The sequence below is a fragment of the Aquarana catesbeiana genome, linkage group LG05 (genome assembly GCF_042186555.1).
Source record: "Aquarana catesbeiana isolate 2022-GZ linkage group LG05, ASM4218655v1, whole genome shotgun sequence".
NCBI classification, from domain to species: Eukaryota; Metazoa; Chordata; class Amphibia; order Anura; family Ranidae; genus Aquarana; species Aquarana catesbeiana.
The window spans coordinates 52,133,723-52,156,686 of record NC_133328.1 but is presented as its reverse complement, the minus strand read 5'-3'; the positions used below and the strand labels follow the sequence as shown (position 1 = coordinate 52,156,686).

Sequence of the window (22,964 nt, the reverse complement as noted above, 5' to 3'; positions counted from 1 at the left end):
CCCGCCCCCTCCCTGTCCCCTCCGAGGCAGCTTAAATTGAAGTATTGGCATATAACACGCATGCGCTATTTGCACCCGATTTTCAGGGTGAAAAATGTGTGTTATACGCCAATAAATACAGTATATGTCAGTATTACATTGTATATCCCTGTATGTTGCGGTCGTTCAGGTGCTTATCTAATAGTTTTTTGAATCTATCGATGCTCCCCGCTGAGACCACCGCCTGTGGAAGGGAATTCCACATCCTTGTCACTCTTACATTAAAGAACCCTCTACGCAGTTTAAGATTAAACCTTTTTTCTTCTCATTTTAGTGAGTGACCACGAGTCTTGTTAAACTCCCTTCCGTGAAAAAGTTGTATCCCTATTGTGGGGTCACCAGTACGGTATTTGTAAATTGAAATCATATCCCCTCTCAAGAGTTTCTTCTCCAGAGAGAATAAATTCAGTGCTCGTAACCTTTCTTCATAACTAATATCCTCCAGACCCTTTATTAGCTCTGTTGTCCTTCTTTGTACTCGCTCAATTTCCAGTACATCCTTCCTGAGGACTGGTGCCCAGTACTGGACAGCATACTCCAGGTGAGGCCGCACCAGAGTCTTGTAGAGCTGGAGAATTATTGTTTTATCCCTGGAGTTAATACATTCATTTCCAAGACAGTATGGAAGGATTCAGAGTTTTAACTGCTATTTCAGTCCCTACCAGGAAGATTCACCACCTCTATTTGTCCCGAGGATCAGAGGGAAAATCGAAAATGTATAGTTGTCTCAAGAACAGGAAGAGATGGGGAATTTTCTATTACTGGACTTTTTCCAGTGACAACGGTTTAAGTGAGTATCTTCCTTTCTTTGGAAAGTTTTTTTTTAACACTTCCTGTTACGTCTCAGCAGAGGAAGTAAGGAAAGTGAACCTGAAACGTGTATTGTACTGCTCCCTGCCGGATATTGACACTACATTCACCACGCAGGATGGTGTGAACGTGGCCTTATTGCGTAGGGAGGGAATTCTGGTTCACTTTTACCAGAGCTGTTTTAATTGAACCCCTACTGGCCTCTCACCCATGAATAAAGCGGAACTTTACTTTCTCAATCAACAATAACTATTTTAATCTTTATATTGCTAGCATTAGTGAATAGACAGGAAGGTATATTATATTTACTTGTTTTAAACTTTTTTTTTTAACATTTCTTCAGTTACTTTCTGGTTTCTAGGCCTAGGCCAAAATGATAGCAAACATCTCAGGAGTCTTCATTGGCATTTTTTTTTCTGGAGGAGTGGAGGGGGGGCTTTCTCAGCTAAGAATACCCTCCTGTCTGCATGCCTGAGCTAAGGGAAGATGGATACCAGAAAGTAAATGCTACATGAATCATCGCCCCTTACTCAAGATAGACATGGCCAGAAATGCAGGGGGGGGGGGTTCAAAGTGATTTTTCAACAAAATAAAGCATGAAGACATGGATGGACTGGTTAGTTTGCTTTGAATATTAAAAATTAATTAAACAGCATTTTTTGTTTGCGGTGTTCAAATACACTTACACTAAACTCTGCTTTGACAAAGATCTGCATTTTAGTGACAACCGCAGAGAAAGAGGTTTTTTTTTCTTTTTGTTTTTTTTCTGTAGGATGGTCTGAGGGGGCAGCTGGAGAGACAGAAAAACATGGAAGGCCAACCTCTATAGATTTATCTGCTTTATCTGTAGTGTGTAGCACAGCAATGTCTGTGCAGCACAACCCATGTACTTCATTTCCCCAACGTTACCTAGTTCATTGGCTTTGTCAAATTACATTAGCCGTTCATTATGAATCACTTTTAGTTTGGAATGTAGGCCTCTAGATTTTTCTTTTACGGTACCCCCCAATCAGTCAGATCACATCCAGCCCTGACTGGCAAATCCTGGAAGCTCCTAAACTTACGTTTAGGAGCTTTTGGTGTTTTTAAGCCAAAGCTTCTAAACTCAACTCCATAAAAGCCTATGGGGTTGATTTACTAAAGGCAAATAGACTGTGAACTTTACGAAGTGCAGTTGCACTCTACAAGTGCATTTGCTCCAGGGCTTAGTAAATTAGGTAAATCTTTACTTTGCAAAGAATATCCAATCATATGCAAGGAAAATAAAATAAACTGCATTTTTGCTTGCACATGATTGGACGATGGAAGTCAGCAGAGCTTCTGATCATTTACTGAGCTCTGGAGCAACTGTGCTTTGCAAAGTACACAGTCTATTTGCCTTTAGTAAATCAACCTCATAGGCTTTTAGCGGAGTTTAGGAGCTTCGACGTTTAGGTGAGGATAAACCTCCCTATTCTAAATGCGGAAGAATCATTTTTAGGATAGGAACGTTTTGACCGCTAGCCACGGGAAAATGCAAAACGTGGCAAACCGTGGCATTTTCCCATGGCTGCAGTCAGGGTAGGCTAGTGTACATGTAGCCTTAGAGTGTAAGCTCCTTAAGGAAAGGGACTAATGCGAACGTACGGTATGTAAAACATTGTGTAAATTGTCATCACTATATAAATGCCTGTTATGAATTTTAAAAAGTTATAGGAAAGCCCACTGCCTCCTAAAAGTTTGCTAAAATAGTTTTAAAAAGTTTTGTTGAAGTTTTTAGTTTTTTTTATACTGCATTTCTATTACTAATTTTTTAGCAGGGCTGCGCTTCTTTTTAATATTGTCTTGATGTTCTTACTGCTTCACCCAGAGAATTTTCAATCTCTTCCAATATTAGATAGAATTATGCCGTTTTTGAGACTTTCCTGACATAGAAAAGTTTTCTTGATGATGGATCCTTCTGCACCTCCAGCAGAATAAATTGATTTTCTTGATGTGGTTTTATTTGTTGCATAAGACAGTGATATTTGCAGAAAAAGGAAAGCTGAATGTAATAGATTTCTTGAAAAAGTCCATAATTGCCATCTGCGCTGGATAAGTCCTTCCCAGATCAATTTCACAAGCTTTGCAGAAATTGTTCTACTATAGCAGATTATGAGTTATAACCAGCAAATACACAGTGAATGGCATATCTCAGAACACCAAGAAATGCTAGTATCAAAGTATGTTTCTGTGTGCTAAATTATATATAAATTTACTCTTGTGACTTAGTAGCAATTCTTGGATCCTAAAAACTGTGAGTGACATTAGACTATAAGCACTCATAATTGAGTTTATGAGTTTATTCTGTTGACTGGGTTATTGTTTCGCCTCCCTAGTGGATTACGACAACACTTCCAACCATTAGAGGTCCTCGTTGTAAAGGGAGATTTTTTTTGTTACAAAATCTAATTGTGAGCATTATGATACATATGTAGCCAATTCACGCAGGCCAATCAAGCACAGCTATCATTCTTAGGGAAACATCTGTCTGCCTAAAGCCACTGGCAAAGTTGGAATGCATGGGTCATTACTGGCAAGATGCTTTCCACTTGATGGGTATTTTACCAGTCTAGCCTGTGAAAAGGTGACTTTGTATTAATGCTTGAAATTGGATTGGAGATAATAAAGTGTTACTAAACCCACAACAGTAAAATCAGTCTGTATATGCAGTAAAGCATGCTTGTTATACTTACTGTGGAACCTAAGAGTTAATCCTCCGCATTTGTGTAAAAAGGCTGTTTGATCCTTCCTTTCTTTCACAGTCCCTTGGGGGCATTCTGCACATGCTCAGTTTGTTGTGTATTGCTAGAGAGTTTTTTTTTCTCACAGGGCCAATCAGCACTGTCCAGACAGAGGGTCAGGGGTCCTGCAGCCTTTATAGGACATTCAGGGGAGAAACTCCTCCTACAAGCTTTAACCAGTGCTCGGCCAGACACTGATAGAAGTCACAAGACTGCTATATACTGCTGATGAGAAAAGGTATTTAGTAGTTTATATTTACTAAAATTATTGCATTTTCATGTTCTGTGTACTGTGGGAGACCAGATATAGCGAATGCAGGGTCCTGGGTTTAGTAACAATTTAATAAGATAAGAAGACATGAATTATTTTCCCTTGACAGCTGGGAATCCTACCGTGTAATGACAATTGTACCCCTCTTTTGGGGGGTTATAAGAAATGTCCTTCCCCAAACAAGAAATTGCGCTAATCCTGTAAGTTAATGAGAGAACCAAAGCATTCGCTAAGTGGCTCAACTGAAGACAGGGTGTAAGGACCTGGGTCTGAACCTGCAACCTCTGTTGTGTCTGGCAATGTCTCTTCTCGCTGAGCCACCTGAGATGCTGCACAGCTCCTTCTATGATCCATTGGACTATCCTGCCTTGTGCTTTTTTTTCTCATGAAACTTGAACCATGAACTTCCTATTGAAAGTGGTTGTTAAGTCATTTGTACAAAATGCTCCCACCCCCTCTGTATTAGAACAATAAGTTCCCCTGTGCCTGTGTTGTGTCATAAATATGCTTATCTGTATAGATAACACACCTTCTTCTTACGATCAGTTGCCTTTTCTCTCCTCTTCTCTGCCTGCTTAGAGTTCCGGGGGGGGGGGGGTCGCGAGCACTGCCACTGACGTCAGATGGGGAGGAGAGGAGAGAGGAGAGACAGAGCTGAGGAGTCATGTGAGCCGATGTGTTATCTGTACAGATAAGCATATTTATGATAAAACACAGACACAGGGGAACTTCTTGTCCTAATAACGAGGGGATAGGAGCTTTTCAGGTTAAGTATGAGAGCCGAGCAGACAATCAGAGAGGAGAGAGGCTACGTGTTGACAGGAAGAGGGAGGGGGAGCTGAAGACAGGCACAGAGGAGAATAGGAGAGCTGTGTGAGATGTAGAAACGCACAGACTACGATCTCTTGGCTTAGCAGACATCGTAATCGTGGTCAGAACTTGGGGGGGGAGTCAGGACATGGCATTATCAAACAGCTATTGTAGGAGATACAGAGGAATAATTTAAAAGTAAAAGCACCATGCTGCTAATTGCACATTAAAGGGACATAAGCAGCATTTTTTTTTTTGGGTTAACACTTTAAGCTATGCCTTTGCACTTCCTGTTTGCCAGATTATGATGCTCTCTCCAGCCAATATCTCGTTCTTGTCACTCGTGCTGCTGTCCTTATCTCTGCTACCACTTGTTACTAACTCTTGGCTTGTTCCTCGACTACACTTCTGCTTAATCCTAACCTGCGACCACTTGTTACCGACCTTTGGTCTGTTTACTGAATACACTTCTGCTTGATCCCTACCTGCTATATCTGCTACTAAAACTCCGGCTTGCTCACCTCCTGATGGGGCAATCCTGAGGACCATAACCTGGTACTAACATGCAGCTAAACCCATCTCTGCCATCAGGAGTTCTGGTGAACACTTGTTAGTGTTTAGACTCCGCACCTCGGGTGAGCCCATGTCATCCACCAGGGTGACCGGCTGCTGCACTTATCCAGCTGGTCGGTGGGAGCCTCTCTATTGCTATAGGTACTGAACTACGAGCGTGACCCCTGACCATGACACAGGGCCTCTGTGAGTAGAGGGGATTGCCTTTCTGGGAAATTAGCCAGCAATCTAATCAAAGTAATTTGAAGCAGAAGAACTACAGCAACCAGCATATACCATTACCATAAGCATATAGATGCACACTAGTATATAAATAATATAAGCTTTATATAATAAAAATGAATAACAGGGTACATTCAATGTACAAACATATATTATCAGCAAAGGGTGCAATAGGAGTCCTGGTGGAATTGTGCACATATACCTGGGTATATATAGTTATTTATAGTGATATCTCCAGATGAATATTGCAGCAAAGTACCGTTGCAGGGGCCAGTGAGAATGATGCAACATCTGTCTCTGTGCAGTTTGCAAAATGAAGTTGCACTCTGCAGGAACATTTGCTCCAGAGCTTAGTAAATGAGGTAAAGCCTCACTTTGCAAAGAATACCCAATCACATGCAAGGGAAATTTAAAAAAATGCATTTTTGCTTGCACATGATTGGATTGGATGGAGGTCAGCAGGGCTTTCCTTTATTTACTAAGCTCTGGAGCAAATGCTCTTGCAGAGTGCAACTCTATTTGCCTTTTAATAAATCAACTCCTCTGTGTCGGAGACCTGAAGATAAGGTCTGCGGTGATGAGGAGACCCTCCAGCCATTACACAACCAGTCTGGAACGCAGTCCTAGTTATCTGGCAATAATAGTCTCTTTTGATCTGGTATTAGTAGCATGGGCAGGACATGTGGCTGGGACCTTCTCTCTCTAATTCCTTCTTCCACGATAATTTCCCAAAAAACCCAGAGTTTGGAAGTGACATACATATTTTTACATTACAGTGTGATACTAACAGGTGACAGTAGAGGGCAGCAGATCCATACACAGTAATGGCACTAGGGACTATAGGTACAGGCAGCCACTCACCACCAATATTTCTGCTACCTCAAGAACAGAGGCTGGGTGGTGGATTGGGGGTCCCAGTGATCGTATGGGGAAGCTCCAGCTGACACTATTGCAGAATTGATCAGTGGTAAAGTGGAATGTCACCAAATTGCAGAGATAAGCATCGAAGGGTTTTCTTCTTCTCTCAGCCAAGGCTAACTTCAGAGATCTAGCTCTTGAAAGTCTATCATAGGTAGGGATGAGCTTCGAGTTCGAGTCGAACTCATGTTCGACTCGAACATTGGCTGTTCGCAAGTTCACCGAACAGCGAACAATTTGGGGTGTTCGCGGCAAATTCGAATGCCGCGGAACACCCTTTAAAAGTCTATGGGAGAAATCAAAAGTGCTAATTTTAAAGGCTAATATGCAAGTTATTGTCATAAAAAGTGTTTGGGGACCTGGGTCCTGCCCCAGGGGACATGGATCAATGCAAAAAAAAGTTTTAAAAACGGCCGTTTTTTCAGGAGCAGTGATTTTAATAATACTTAAAGTCAATCAATAAAAGTGTAATATCCCTTTAAATTTCGTACCTGGGGGGTGTCTATAGTGTGCCTGTAAAGGGGCGCATGTTTCCTGTGTTTAGAACAGTCTGACAGCAAAATGACATTTTGAAGGAAAAAACTCATTTAAAACTACCCGCGGCTATTGCATTGCCGACAATACACATAGAAGTTCATTGATAAAAACGGCATGGGAATTCCCCAAAGGGGAACCCCGAACCAAAATTAAAAAAAAAAAATGACGTGGGGGTCCCCCTAAATTCCATACCAGGCCCTTCAGGTCTGGTATGGATATTAAGGGGAACCCCGGCCAAAATTAAAAAAAAAAAATGACGTGGGGTTCCCCCTAAATTCCATACCAGACCCTTCAGGTCTGGTATGGATTTTAAGGGGAACCCCGCGCCAAAAAAAAAAAAAAAAAACGGCGTGGGGTCCCCCCAAAAATCCATACCAGACCCTTATCCGAGCACGCAACCTGGCAGGCCGCAGGAAAAGAGGGGGGGACAAGAGTGCGGCCCCCCCTCCCTCCTGAACCGTACCAGGCCACATGCCCTCAACATTGGGAGGGTGCTTTGGGGTAGCCCCCCAAAACACCTTGTCCCCATGTTGATGAGGACAAGGGCCTCATCCCCACAACCCTGGCCGGTGATTGTGGGGGTCTGCGGGCGGGGGGCTTATCGGAATCTGGAAGCCCCCTTTAACAAGGTGACCCCCAGATCCCGGCCCCCCCCCTGTGTGAAATGGTAAGGGGGTACATAAGTACCCCTACCATTTCACGAAAAAAGTGTCAAAAATGTTAAAAATGACAAGAGACAGTTTTTGACAATTCCTTTATTTAAATGCTTCTTCTTTCTTCTATCTTGCTTCATCTTCTGGTTCTTCTGGCTCTTCTGGTTCTTCTGGTTCTTCCTCCGGCGTTCTCGTCCAGCATCTCCTCCGCGGCGTCTTCTGTCTTCTTCTCCTCGGGCCGCTCCGCACCCATGGCATGGGGGGGAGGCTCCCGCTCTTCTCTTCTTCTCTTCTTCTTTTCTTCTTTTCTTCTTTTCTTCTCTTCTTCTCTTCTTCCTATTCATTTTCTTCTCCGGGCCGCTCCGCAATCCATGCTGGCATGGAGGGAGGCTCCCGCTGTGTGACGGCGCTCCTCGTCTGACAGTTCTTAAATAACGGAGGGGGGCGGGGCCACCCGGTGACCCCGCCCCCCTCTGACGCACGGTGACTTGACGGGACTTCCCTGTGGCATTCCCTGTGACGTCACAGGGAAGTCCCGTCAAGTCACCGTGCGTCAGAGGGGGGCGGGGTCACCGGGTGGCCCCGCCCCCCTCTGTTATTTAAGAACTGTCAGACGAGGAGCGCCGTCACACAGCGGGAGCCTCCCTCCATGCCAGCATGGATTGCGGAGCGGCCCGGAGAAGAAAATGAAGAAGAAGAGAAGAAAAGAAGAAAAGAAGAAAAGAAGAAGAGAAGAAGAGAAGAAGAGAAGAGCGGGAGCCTCCCCCCCATGCCATGGGTGCGGAGCGGCCCGAGGAGAAGAAGACAGAAGACGCCGCGGAGGAGATGCTGGACGAGAACGCCGGAGGAAGAACCAGAAGAACCAGAAGAGCCAGAAGAACCAGAAGAACCAGAAGATGAAGCAAGATAGAAGAAAGAAGAAGCATTTAAATAAAGGAATTGTCAAAAACTGTCTCTTGTCATTTTTAACATTTTTGACACTTTTTTCGTGAAATGGTAGGGGTACTTATGTACCCCCTTACCATTTCACACAGGGGGGGGGCCGGGATCTGGGGGTCACCTTGTTAAAGGGGGCTTCCAGATTCCGATAAGCCCCCCGCCCGCAGACCCCCACAACCACCGGCCAGGGTTGTGGGGATGAGGCCCTTGTCCTCATCAACATGGGGACAAGGTGTTTTGGGGGGCTACCCCAAAGCACCCTCCCAATGTTGAGGGCATGTGGCCTGGTACGGTTCAGGAGGGAGGGGGGGCCGCACTCTCGTCCCCCCCTCTTTTCCTGCGGCCTGCCAGGTTGCGTGCTCGGATAAGGGTCTGGTATGGATTTTTGGGGGGACCCCACGCCGTTTTTTTTTTTTTTTTTTGGCGCGGGGTTCCCCTTAAAATCCATACCAGACCTGAAGGGTCTGGTATGGAATTTAGGGGGAACCCCACGTCATTTTTTTTTTAAATTTTGGCCGGGGTTCCCCTTAATATCCATACCAGACCTGAAGGGCCTGGTATGGAATTTAGGGGGACCCCCACGTCATTTTTTTTTTTTAATTTTGGTTCGGGGTTCCCCTTTGGGGAATTCCCATGCCGTTTTTATCAATGAACTTCTATGTGTATTGTCGGCAATGCAATAGCCGCGGGTAGTTTTAAATGAGTTTTTTCCTTCAAAATGTCATTTTGCTGTCAGACTGTTCTAAACACAGGAAACATGCGCCCCTTTACAGGCACACTATAGACACCCCCCAGGTACGAAATTTAAAGGGATATTACACTTTTATTGTTTGACTTTAAGCATTATTAAAATCACTGCTCCTGAAAAAACGGCCGTTTTTAAAACTTTTTTTTGCATTGATCCATGTCCCCTGGGGCAGGACCCAGGTCCCCAAACACTTTTTATGACAATAACTTGCATATAAGCCTTGAAAATTAGCACTTTTGATTATTCATGTTCGTGTCCCATAGACTTTAACGGTGTTCGCATGTTCGAACGAACTTTTTTCCTGTTCGCATGTTCTGGTGCGAACCGAACAGGGGGGTGTTCGGCTCATCCCTAATCATAGGTAATATGATCAAGTCTGAGTAGTCCACCCAAGCTGGAAAGAGAATCAGGGAGCTTAACTAACAGTTAGCAGTCTTTTTCAGAATATCATGTATTTCTCTCTTTCTCTTTCTTGGACAGTCTTTCCACATGGTAGGCTCTGCAGGGTAGTTTTCTCTCTCTGCAGGTGGCATTATCTTCACTGTTTAGGGTTCCACCTTTTGGCATGGTGCGCTACATACTTTTTGATCCAAATACAGGGTGAGGGGTTATGCCAGAAAAAAAAGGTTATGGAACCCTGTGATTTGTAGTTATGCCATTGAACCTAATTTCCTACATTCTATTAATATGCCCATGAAAAGTTTTCAACGTTTACCCCTATGCATATTGCTGCAATAATTGTTTTGTTTTTTTTAATAGATAATCATTTGCCATTTGAAGAATTTCCCCAAACACTATACAATATGTTATTGTTATATAAATATAAAAAAATACATGAATAAAAGTAGAAAATTATGCAAAAAAGTTTACCTTTGTACAACGTGCAGTTTAAGAAAGAAAGGTCATCAATGCCAATGTCCCCAGTGAATCCATCACCCACCATGCCTGTGATTAACAGCTGAAAAATAACATATAGACACATTGGTCTCACGATTAAATGACTGGAGGTACAAACTAAACAAAACAACCACACAATAGATAATACCAATATCATTTTTATACAACTACAATCCTGTGTGTAAAAACAAACTTATGATATCATTATGTTTTTAAATGCCAGCCAAATAGGCAGGCATTTTTATTTTAGCTCCTGTGTGTGTCGTTTTCTAGCTAAAGCTTGGGGAGGTTTGAGCTAAAAAAGCTAGCTTATATTGCATAATACCATAAGAATTTTTCCTTGGTTTCTGGGTTTAGATATGCTTTAAGAGAATTGTAAACAATTATGGTACTTTTATGCACACTTGGGAGTTGAACAAAAGGCAATGCATGTTGTCAGCATGGGATTAGGGATCTGACAGGGCAGTTACTGTCTAATCTAGTGGTTGTCAATTTATGGGATATAAAAGGCCTCAACCACTGTTACTGATATCATCAAGGGGCTGCACATAATGTTTAGTAAAGCTAGAGAGAGCTGACAGAGACTGCAAAATGACATGAATAAATCGTGGTCAGACAGTGGGGACATGCTACACGTTTGTATAGCTCCCAACTGTCCCTAATTTTGAGGGACTGTCCCCGATTTGGAATAAAGTCTCTTTTTCCTCCTCATTTGTCCCTCATTTTGGTCTGATCTATATAGTTGTATACAGGGCTTTTTTTTATCAGACAATAGGTGCAGGAAATCAGGAGTGCACTATGTACAGGGCACAGAACTTAGGAATGCTCTGTGTACAGGGTGTAGGGCTCAGGAGTGTGCTACGTACAGGGTGTAGGACTCAGGAGTGCACTACGTACAGGGTGTAGGGCTCGGGAGTGTGCTACGTACAGGGTGTAGGACTCAGGAGTGCGCTACGTACAGGGTGTAGGGCTCAGGAGTGTGCTACGTACAGGGTGTAGGACTCAGGTGTGCTCTACACGTACAGGGTGTAGGACTCAGGAGTGCGCTACATACAGGGTGTAGGGCTCGGGAGTGTGCTACGTACAGGGTGTAGGACTCAGGAGTGCGCTACGTACAGGGTGTAGGGCTCGGGAGTGTGCTACGTACAGGGTGTAGGACTCAGGAGTGCGCTACGTACAGGATGTAGGGCTCGGGAGTGCGCTACGTACAGGGTGTAGGGCTCGGGAGTGCGCTACGTACAGGGTGCAGGACTCAGGAGTGGGCTATGTACAGGGTGTAGGGCTCGGGAGTGTGCTACGTACAGGGTGTAGGACTCAGGAGTGTGCTACGTACAGGGTGTAGGACTCGGGAGTGTGCTACGTACAGGGTGTAGGGCTCGAGAGTGTGCTACGTACAGGGTGTAGGGCTCAGGAGTGTGCTACGTACAAGGTGTAGGGCTCGGGAGTGTGCTACGTATTGGGTGCAGGGCTTAGAAGTGCACCACAAACAGCGTACAGGACTCAGGAGTGCAGTACATACAGGGTGTAGGGCTCAGGATTGTGCTATGTACAGATTGCAGGTCTCAGAACTGTGTTACGTATACGGGTGCTAAATACAGGGTGCAGGGCTTAGAAGTGTGGTACGTACGGGGTGCAGCATTCAGGAGTGTGCTATGTACGAGGGGCAGGGTTTCAGAAGTTCGCTATGTACAGGGCACAAGGCTCAAGAGTTTGCTATGCACAAGGTGCAGAGTTAGGTAGTACATGCTTCACAAGCCAGTTTACCCCAATACCACCCCCCAGTTCAGAACTCTTCCCCTTTTCAGTACAGACCTGATTTTTCTCAACAAATCCTCACCCAAAGAGAGGGGCTGCAACATTTACAGAGTGTGTGCTGCCTGCTCATACAGGCTTTAGAAGGAGCTGCCGTACACATCCCCTGCCCGCTCCCTCTCTCACCGCCAGTAGGGGGCATTGTCACCTGTACACACAGAAACTGGGCTTCTGTGTGTGGAAGTGACAGCAGTGAGCAGCGGGTAAAGGGCTATTGCCAGAGGTGGCAAGTTCCGGCCGAAAAAACCCTGGTTGTATAAAAAAGGCACTTTTTATCTTTCAAAAAATTTTTCCCAGTGCTATACATGTCATCAAATTTCTAAATTGCTGCATGTTTACATTTTAAAAGCCTATATAAAGGAATAGTAGTGGTAAAAAAAAGCACTTGCGGGTTTAACTAATAATTTTTTTTTTTATAATTCTTTAACCATTTGCCGACTGGCTCACGACGATGTTCGTCGGCAAAGTGTCACGTTCCTGCAAAACAAAGTATGGGTACGTTTACCCCTTTAAGAGCTGCCCGAGGCGCGCGCCCCCTGCGCGGTGGGGGGGAGCGGTGCCCGTGGGTGGCACAATCATGGGCACGAGAGCCAGAAAGGGGATTTGTGTGAGTAAACATTTGTTCCTAGTAAGTAGAAACAGCTATATGTCTCCTCCTCCAGTCAGTCCCATCCCCCCACAGTAAGAAACACTCATGAGGGAACACATTTAACACCTTGATCACCCCCTAGTGTTAACTCCTTCCCTACCAGTGACATTTACACAGTAATCAGTGCATTTTTATAGCACTGATCGCTGTATAAATGTAAATGGTCCCAAAAATGTGTCAAAAGTGTTCGATCTGTCCGCCGCAATGTCGCAGTACCACTAAAAATCGCAGATAACTGCCATTACTAGTAAAAAAAAAATAATAATTATAAAAATGCCATAAACTATCTCCTATTTTGTAGACGCTATAACTTTTGCCCAAACCAATCAATATAAACTTATTGTGATTTTTTTTTACCAAAAATATGTAAAAGAATGTATATTGGCCTAAACTGATGAAGAAATTTGTGTTTTAAAAACATTTTGGGGATATTTATTATAGCAAAAAGTAAAAAATATAGTTTTTCTTCCAAAATAGTCGCTCTTTTTTTGTTTATAGCGCAAAAAATAAAAACCGCAGAGGTGATCAAATACCACCAAAAAGAAAGCTCTATTTGTGGGAAAAAATGTTGTTTGGGTACAGCATCGCACGACCACGCAATTGTCAGTTAAAGCGACACAGTGCTGTATCGCAAAAAAATAGCCTGGTCATTAAGCAGGAAAATCTTCCGGTCTGTAAATGGTTAAGGGGGAGTGGCAGGGGGTGTGTCCTATGCCTACAACGTTTGGTAATTCCCATCTAAAAAAAGTTGGGAGGTATGCATTTGGTTGGAGGTTGGAAACATGCTGCAGAAGACAGTGGGAAAGGTTACATGAGGCTAGTAGAGATCACTTCTATTACCCCTTTACAAATCTATATACTGCTGGATTCCAAACGCCACACTACAAGCATCAAAGGGTTGCATATGGCCCTTGGGCCACAGGTAGAGCACCAGGGGGCCTAATCTCAGAGGAAGATCACCTCTGACTCTCATTTCAAGTTACAGTACAGGAACAAAGAGAATGCCAGACCAAGTCCAAGTAAGAAAATAAAACATAATTTTATCAATGGACTTTAGCATCTTTTATTTGTGGACATTCTTACTAGGACTTTACAATCGGTCTGGCTGGCATCCTCCTGTCTTGCCTATAATGCCATCTTTTGGCAATTAGGTTGAAGCGTAGGGATGAGATGAACAAACCTTGGTTCAGTTTGCCGAACTACGCTGAAGTTCTGAACAATAATCTGAAATCCAATGAAACCATTAGGAAACAAATCTTTAAAATCAGCTGTGGCCATTTTCAAGGCTAATAAGCAATGGATTTTCCAACAAATTGTATGGAGGTTGGGTATTGCCCTGGTTGACATGTACTAATTTGAACTGATTTGTTTTTTTTACATACCTGGTAGCAGGAATTCTAATAATGCCTAAAATAAAACACTAAAAATGCCCAATTAAATAACATGCTTGGGGGGTGCCCCAAACCTGTCTTTGAAGTGGCGCACCTGTATCATGCATGCAGCGTACTACAGCAAACTTGTCATTTACAATGATAAAAAAAGGCATTCAATTTGCCATGAAATTACATGTACCGCCCAGCTTCTTTTTCTTAGTATTAAAAAAAAAACTGCATTGGGACTCCCAAAATACATGCCAACTCAACTCCCTAAAAACCCGCCTGAGCATGAAGCTGTCACACTTTGCAGCAGTAGCAATACTGCTGCAGTTGAGGTTTGGTTCGGCAGGCAATGAACACCACATTTTGTTCATCAGTTCGCCAATAGGTTTGATAGGTTTGAGTTTGGTCCCAATTCAGAGCTGCCTCACTTTGGGACACGAAATCCTAAGATTCAAGAAAGGAAGGGTGACCCCTGGAAGTCGTACCTCTATGGTGTCCTGCTGCAATTAATGGACTGGCAACCTCAGCCAATGGAGTGGGATCCCCATGACTAAGCTCTGGGGGACGGAGTAAAATGCATTGGGGGCGTGGTCTGCTCGGAGTCCAGGCTGAGGTCGCCACTCTATTCATTGCAGCAGGACACCATAGATGTGCGACTTCCAGGGGTCACCCTTCCTTTCTTGAACCTTTACAGGAGCCAGGACGGGCTCCATCCCCTGTCAGCACTCTAGCAGCATCTGCGGATGCACAGTCTACATATCCCCTCCCTACTGAGTCTGAGCGGCGCACACACTTTTCTCAGGTCACAATGAAATCCTAAGACTATCATTCTTAGATAAGCTAAGTAAAGCTAAAAGCAAGGGAAAATATATGCACTTCAACAACAATCCTGTACAATTTTGATTATTTAAATGTGTATGTCCAACCAAAACATTTTTTAACTTAATATATAGTACATAAAGGTTAAAACCCCTGTTGGGATTACTGTTATCTGGTGCACCATTAGAGAGATTACCATTCCCTTACTATGACAATGATTTCAACAGATGGGAAGTGAGAATAAAGATTAGTAAAATCGTAGTGTAGCAACCTCCTAGTTAGGTAAATTTAGTTATTTCAGCAATTGTTTATTGCTGTGGGCTGATCTGTGTCTTACACAGTGGCAGGCCGTGCATTGCGAGCGCATGGGCGCTGCCCCCCTATCCCTGCCACTGCCTCCCTATCCATGCGCCCGGCCCCTTTCAGGATGCCGGACACATGGATTCCTATGGCGGGGGGTGTATTTTTTAAGCACCTGATTAGAGCCAGAGGCTCTAATAGGCTTCAAAATAGGGTGGGATGAGGGCGCAGAGAGTGCTCTCTGATCCCACCCAATTGTGTGACCATAGCAAATTAATTCTCGCTATTTTCACACTACAGTGCCTCCCCGCCAATCAGGAGGCAGGTCGGTGAGACCTGTTTCCCTATTGGCCAAGCGCGGGGGTTTGGGGAGTGATGTCAGTGGAACGAGCCCAGAGCCGGACCTCGCGCACGGGGGGGGCGACTGCTGTCAGTGGAACGAGCCCAGAGGCGGACATCACACTGGGGGGGCAGGGTGTGCGGGTGCTGTCAGTGGAGCAAGCCCTGCTGAGGGGAGGGGGGTGGTCTATATATACCATTGTGTAATGCTGGACTATATATACCGATCTGTAATGCTGGGCTATATACACCTATCTGTAATGCTCTGTTATATATACCCCTATCTGTAATGCTGAGCTATCTACCCCATATGTAATGCTGAGCTATATACCCTGATCTGTAAGGCTGAGCTATGTACTCTGTCCTGTGATTCTGAGGCTGTATACTGTCCTGTGATTCTGGTGCTGTATACTGTGTCCTGTGATGCTGAGCTGTATACTCCTGACACTATGGGTGGAAGCAAGTGGAATACAGGGGATGGAGTGGGTGAATTCCTAAAACTTCACCAGCCACCACTGGTCTTACAGGTTGCGCGTTTGATTGCCTCTCCCTGTCTTCTGGAAGGTTTTAAAACATAGGAGTGGACCAAGTTAAATGAGCAGTCTGATTATTTGTGGAACCTTAGCCAATCCCTGGGTAGGTGGGCTAAAGAGCACATAAATAGTTTAAAGGTTGGAGCAGTTTGTCTTGTTCTGGAGGAGAAGTCCCCAGCCTGCGGGATCCTCTGGGCAGATTGCTGGAATTTGCTGCATGATCCTCAAGGTCCCAGTTGTGGCGTAGCTGGGGTGCCTACTTCCAAAATCTTTGCTGAGCTAGGATCTGTTTGGGAGAACTCAATGAAGAGTGCCGGGTGGAAGTTGTAAGGAGCTCAGCTGTCCTGGGGAATTGTGAGCATTAACCTCTCCCTCACTGGAAAGTGTCTGGTGGATACTGCAAGGAGGCATCCGGTGCTCCTCTGACATTGTGAGTACTCTGAACCGAGCTCAAGATCCTAGTGACTGTATGCTGTTGCTTGTGGATGAAAGTGCCAATGACAGCTCTAATTGAGAAAGTCCAGTTCCTACAAAGTCTCAATTCTGGTCAATTTCTCCTTTTGCTTTTGGCATAGAGACTGTTGAGAGAAGCTTAGGAAGTGTGTCTTCTTGTTACTGTTAACAATTTTAAAGTATCCCATACCACCCTGCACCCTCTCTAAATGTATTCAGCGATAAATTACAAAAAGACATCCCCTAGACCAGGGGTCTCCAAACTTTTGAAACAAAGGGCTAGTTTACTGTCCTTCAAACTTTAAGGCGGGCCGGACTATTGCCAGTGGGAGTAGAAAATGCCTTGGCATCGGTGAGAGAAACAATGCCATAGGCTTGGTGGTCAGTGGGAGTATAAACAGTTACATCATTGGTGTCAGTGGCAGGAATAGTACCACATTGTTGGTGTCAGTGAGAGGAATAGTGCCCCAAGGGCCAGATAAAGGCAAGCAAAGGGCCACAGTTTTCAGGCCCCTGTTGCAGACTGATTTCTGAGCCAGAATGAATGGACTGTTGCTTTGTGTCTTGCTGCCTCTGCATTTTTGTGGGAAAGTACCTGGTATACTCAACGACTCCTACAGGGGGTAGCCCTTCAGTAGAATAGGGAAAGGCTAGAACCCCTGCCTGCTTTTTTATTGCTGTATGTGCCTCTATAGCAGATTTTCTGCTGCTTTCTGTCTGATGGAACTGTTATCACTAGGGACAGTAAGTGAAGGGAAATCTGTATAGCAATAAAACCCAACAGAGGTGCTTATCCTTCCCCAGTTAAAAAAAAAAAATTTGATTGGACATGCACTTTAACACGGAATATTTGAATTCCTGCATTAGTCCATCTCGATTGCTTCTTAATATAGGCTTGGTCATCATAGGGAAACACAACATTCATTTTCAGTGGCTTTAAATATCTCCTCCTTTAAAAAATAATATCAAGCCATTTCATCAGATGTGTGCTCCTCTGCATTGCTATCGGGAAAGTTCACGCAATTATAACATCAAGAAAACATACTTCCCTTATAATTTCTTCGTTTTGCTCTGATGTCTATACTTGTGGTGCCAACTGCCTTTCGCTTGTCAAGTTGTGCCAGAGCTGCACCTGCTCTGCCTTAAACCATCTACATCCGACATTTAAATAATTGATTGCAATGCAGTAATAACACGACTGTGTTGTAAATAATGCAAACATACATTCTTTGTGATCCTGGCAGTTACATAAATAAAATACTTTTTATCTTTTTCTAGCAGACAATGGCCTGGAGCACGCATGCTAGTATTTTGAGGATGCCAGCCAAAACTGCCTTAGCGCAGGAAAGAAACTTACATAAGACAGCCTCACCCAGCTGATCTCAAGGGTTCTGCTATACCGAATCAGCCTCAGAATTTAGCAGCCAGGTCAATTTCCCATCTATTCTTTTCAATGAGTTTCAGTAAATCTTTGTAATTGGATTTTTAGATGTAGAAATGTGTTGACCGCCATTTAACAAATTACCATCTTCAACCAAACTTGCATGTCAGTTCACTGGGAGCAGATACCGTGAAGATCATTTCACAACTCATTTATAACTTCAATAAGTACAAATGGTGCTCTTTTTCTTAATAATTGAGAAATGCTCGTTTTCCGACAGGTTGTATGGAAACTCGATAATCTTCTTGAGTCTTTAGATGGGAATCTATGGATTTTAGTCAGTAAACCATGAGAGCCATTAAATATTTTTCTCACTTTTATAGTACAAAATAATTATCATGAATTTTAATTTTAAGCATGGGCTGACAGGTGATGGAGTAGCAACAATGAATAAAAACTTGGATGTGGAGATGCATTAGCAGGTAGAAGGATGGAATAATGAACTGATCGATGGATTAGCTGAGAGGTAGGTAATATGATGGAAGGATAGGTGGAAGAAGTAAGACATGATGGATAGGCAGACTGATAGATGGATGGAGGGGATATATGGATGGGTGAATGCGGTAAACTGGTTTTCAGAGTAATAGAATTGGCTCAGTTGTTATTGAGTCTTATCTTAATTTATCACACCACATTTATTTAACGTGCATGTAAAACCAATTTAGGGCAAATGAGTTACACTTATCTTTACCCTAACCCCTCACACTAGCCATTAGCATGAAGCGATAGTAAACCCAAAACCTAAAATGTAATATATTGCAGCTTACCTATCATTAGATGTAGTGGCTGCATTCATTTTCTGTTCTTATGCTTTTTTCCTCTTTTTGTTCCCTGTTGATCTGGCCAGTAACATCTCCTGTATTAGCGGCACAGGGGGTACATTTAGACAGCAGCGTTGCCAGTCTGGGATAATTGTGGTGAAGGGGGAATGGCACGGGGTTACAATATTGGTTTATCAAAGTAATCAACATGGTTCTGCTGTCACTTTGACAGCCAGTGCACTGAACTCTGTGTATTGCTGTGACTCTGTTGTCACACTGACAGCAGAGTTTTGCTGATTTCAATAGTAGAGTCACTTTTCCAACATAATATACAGAGCTGGCCAAATCAGTCCAGCTTTGGCTGCCATTGCTGACCTTTGCTTTTAGGAATATATGTTCCTTAAAAGAGAAGTATGGGTTTGGGGGTTTTTCAACCATCATACTTACCTAGGTGGATGCTGTTCTCACAGCTCCCTGAGCAGAGAGCTGCTGACTGTCAATCAGCAGCTCTCCGCTCTGCTCCCCCATGCTCACTGGAGCGCTGAGCTGTGGAGGGATGGGGAGTGGCTGTCTTAGACTCTCAACGGCTCGTTGAAAGGCTGAGACAGGTATTAGTCCAGGCACCTGGCGGATCCAACAAATAAATAAAGCTGTGCTAGAAAAAATGATGGTGAAATAAACATAAAGTATACAAATACATATATAATTAAATATACTGAATGAATATGATGTGAAAAGCAATGACAAAGTGCAGTAAATAAAGTAAATAATAATGTCCACAATATATAGCGTGAAGGGACAAATACACACAACTGGTGTGTAATAAATTCCAAGGTGAGAAATAATACAGAAATACAGTGAAATATTAAGAAGCTCCCAGGGGCTTGTATAGTGGACGAATGAATCCCAATAGCAGAGCGGCAATCTGTATGTGCAGACCCTTACCAGAAAAGGTGGACCCCCTCCAGCGCAGGGTCATGTAGGCAGACAGATTACCCTCTGTAAGGAGCGAAGAGGGAAGTAGAGATCAGACTGAAATATTTCCCCCACAAAAATCTATACGCTTGCAATTGGGAAATGTAAATATATTCAACTTCATGAATTATATGGAATATTAGCTTATTGTAGTATTGAATATAAAAGTACATATAAAAAATTGATGTAAAAAATTGAAAAAATAAATTGAAAAAATAAGAAAAAATATGCAGTAAAAAAGGGGGCCAGATAAATTTCAAAATACAACATCACATATATAACCAGAGTCTGGGCAGGATCGAGAATTATCAATGAAAGCGTTAATTTCTATATCGACGTTTAATCCTGAGGGTCTAAGACATTTGATTTTATAAATCCAATTCATTTCTAATTTAGAAATGGCCCTTCTTTTGGAACCCCCTCTCCAAGATAATTTTAATCTATCTATGCCAACCATAGATGTACCATGAGGGTTTTGTTGGTGGACCTCTAGGTAGTGTTTGGAGAGTGGGTGACCCATAAACCCTCTCCTAATGTTACCCAGATGCTCATTTAACCTGACCTGCAGGGGACGTACCGTACGGCCTACATAATGAAGGCTGCATGGGCAGGTCAGGAGATATACTACATACGAGGTAGAGCATGTTATGAAAGACTTAATTGGAAATGTGTGGTTTGTTATTCTGGAGGTCTTTCTGGTTTTAATAGCATTGATAGAGCAGACGGCACAGTTGTTACACCTAAAAACCCAACCAAATTCTGAAAGAACATGGGCTTATGTAGGTGGATTACAAACAGTGGGGGCCACTAATAGTTTAATAGGAGGGGCTCCCCTGAATACAACACATGGTTTATCAGGGAGCACATCACCAAGCACAGGATCATTTTTTATTATGTGCCAATGTTTCTGTATGAGTTTCTTTACAGAAAAGTGCCGTTGAGAGTATCATGTGATAAAAGGACAGATCAGATTGTCTGAATCTCGTCCAGCCAATATGGGTCTGTCAGTCAAAAGAGACTCTCGATCCAACTTGGGAACCTCCTCGATTTTATCATTTAAGATAGTAGGATCGTAACCTTTATTGCTCAATCTATCTTTTAATATCTTGGCTTGTGCAGTCATCCGTTCGAGTACAATTCCTTCTCATGCGGATTAATTGACTCTTAGGGACCGAATCTAACCATGGACAGTGGTAGCAACTGTCTCTGGGTATAAAAGAATTACGGTCCGTGGCTTTGAAATAGGTGGAGGTGCCTAGAGTGTCACCCTCACTCCGGATATTCAAATCCAGAAAATTAATAGTGTGCTGACTGGCCTCATATTTAAATTCTATGCCTCGATCATTGTTATTTAAAGAAGGCATAAGGGACTGAAGAGACTCATGGGTACCATCCCATAGGAGGAGGACATCATCTATGTACCTGGCCCACAGGACCAACTCTGGTCTCTTGTTGGCATAGATGACATCCTCCTCCCACTTGCTCATAAAAAGATTTGCCAGGCTGGGGGCAAACTTGGCCCCCATAGCCTTACCCTTTTTCTGAAGAAAGTATTGGTTCTCATGCCAGAAAAAGTTATGCGTGGTGGCATACTCCAAGAGCTCCATAACAAACTCTCTTTGCCTAGTGGGCAAAGTGGTATCCTTCCGCAGAAAATAATTCACTGATCTCAGGCCCCAATTGTGTGGAATTATGGTATACAGGGATGTCACATCCGCTGTAACCAGCCAGAAACCTTCTTTGTATCCACAACCTCTTAAGATGTTAATGGTGTGCTTCGTGTCTTTAATATACGCAGATCTCACTAGCGGTTGAAGAAAGCCATCTATGTATTGGCCCACCCGAGCAGTGAGGGAATCAATCCCGCTAATGATGGGTCTGCCGGGGGGGTGAACAGGGTCCTTGTGGACCTTGGGCAAATAATATATCACGGGAATTCTAGAGGCAATGGGTACAAGAAAGGATTTCTCCTTTTTATTTAGGATACCCGAATCAAAACCATATTTGACAATAGTCTCAAGTCCCTTTTTGTATCTAAAACGTGGATCAGAAGGGAGTGGAATATAGGTTTCCCTATCGTCAACTATCCTATTCAGTTCTGCAAGGTAGTCATTCTTGTTTAAAACCACAATTCCACCCCCTTTATCAGCGGGCCTAATGACCAACTCTTTCTGATTACATAGTTGGTCCAATCCTACCTGAAGCTGTCGGGACATCCTAGCTTGTTTAACTTGAAGAAGATCCAAGTCCCTCAGAACAACATCCCTGAAAACTTTAATGGATGAGGAAAGGCCACATGGAGGATTGAAGAGGGAAGCGTTGGCAAGGCCAGAATGCCTAATGTTAGTAGAATTTGGCTTCCTTGTACTGATAGGATTGGATAGCATATATCTCTTAACATTGAGCTTCCTGGTATATTTGTGAATATCCATGTATGTCTCGAATTTATTTAAGGCCCTAGGGGGCGCAAATTTAAGGCCCTTATCTAAGAGGGAGATTTCAGCCTCAGTGAGAGTGACATTACTTAGATTGAAGATTCCCTGTCCTTTCACTCCCTCTTCCTTTTTGCATTTTGACCTCCGCCCCCCTCGGACTCCCCTTTGTGTTCTATGGGTCTTTGTGTTTTTTGTTCCACCCTGGGAAAACCCCAAGGTTGTGATTGGTGGTACTCATCCCATTGCGGATAATGAGGAGGGCCCTGATCATGATCTCTGTTACGTGAGCGTGGTGGCTGATACCAAGGAGGTTGGTCAGGTCTTCTACTCCTGATTGGGGTATTGGGCCTTCTACCAAGGTTTGGTGTGTAGTATTCTCCATATTGGTTTTCCCCATATGGATAATATCCACCGTCATAGTAGCGGTCGCTATCTCTAAAAGGTTGGAATCTATTGTGCGTGGGGACAGTATAATGATCCTCTAGGTATGGTACTCTTGATGGATTATGGCCATATTGATCCTCCTCATAAAAGCCATCATTATATTCTTTATTTTGTTTATGATGGGAGGGTTTTTTATTCTTTTTTGTTTTCCGATTAAAAGGTTTCCTTTGGGGGTCATTTGTGGGACGTCTTGGAGTCATGGACCGTGAGGGGAAAGACCCTTGGTGTCTGACCGGTGATCTGTAAGACACTCTTCTTGTGTTTGTGGAATGAGGTTGGATAAGACTAGGCCTATAGGGGCTATTGTTCCTATCCTCTATTTGGCTTACGGATACTTGACCGCTTGAAGGGGGGGGCCCATTTGGATAAGTCACACAATCTCCTTCTCCTACTGGGAATTTACTCTGCCAGTCAAAGACTACACCCCTCTTATAATCGCCAATGT

At 43.5% G+C, this 22,964-nt stretch overlaps 1 protein-coding gene across 1 annotated transcript in view; it reads right to left on the bottom strand.

Moving 5' to 3' along the window:
- MALRD1 (MAM and LDL receptor class A domain containing 1) overlaps nucleotides 1–22,964 on the bottom strand; it is a 737,846-nt gene that overhangs the window by 442,746 nt on the left and 272,136 nt on the right. Inside the window, exon 19 of the mRNA XM_073629748.1 lies at nucleotides 10,153–10,240. Coding sequence (XP_073485849.1) covers nucleotides 10,153–10,240 — 88 coding nt within the window. The remainder of the gene's footprint in view (nucleotides 1–10,152; nucleotides 10,241–22,964) is intronic.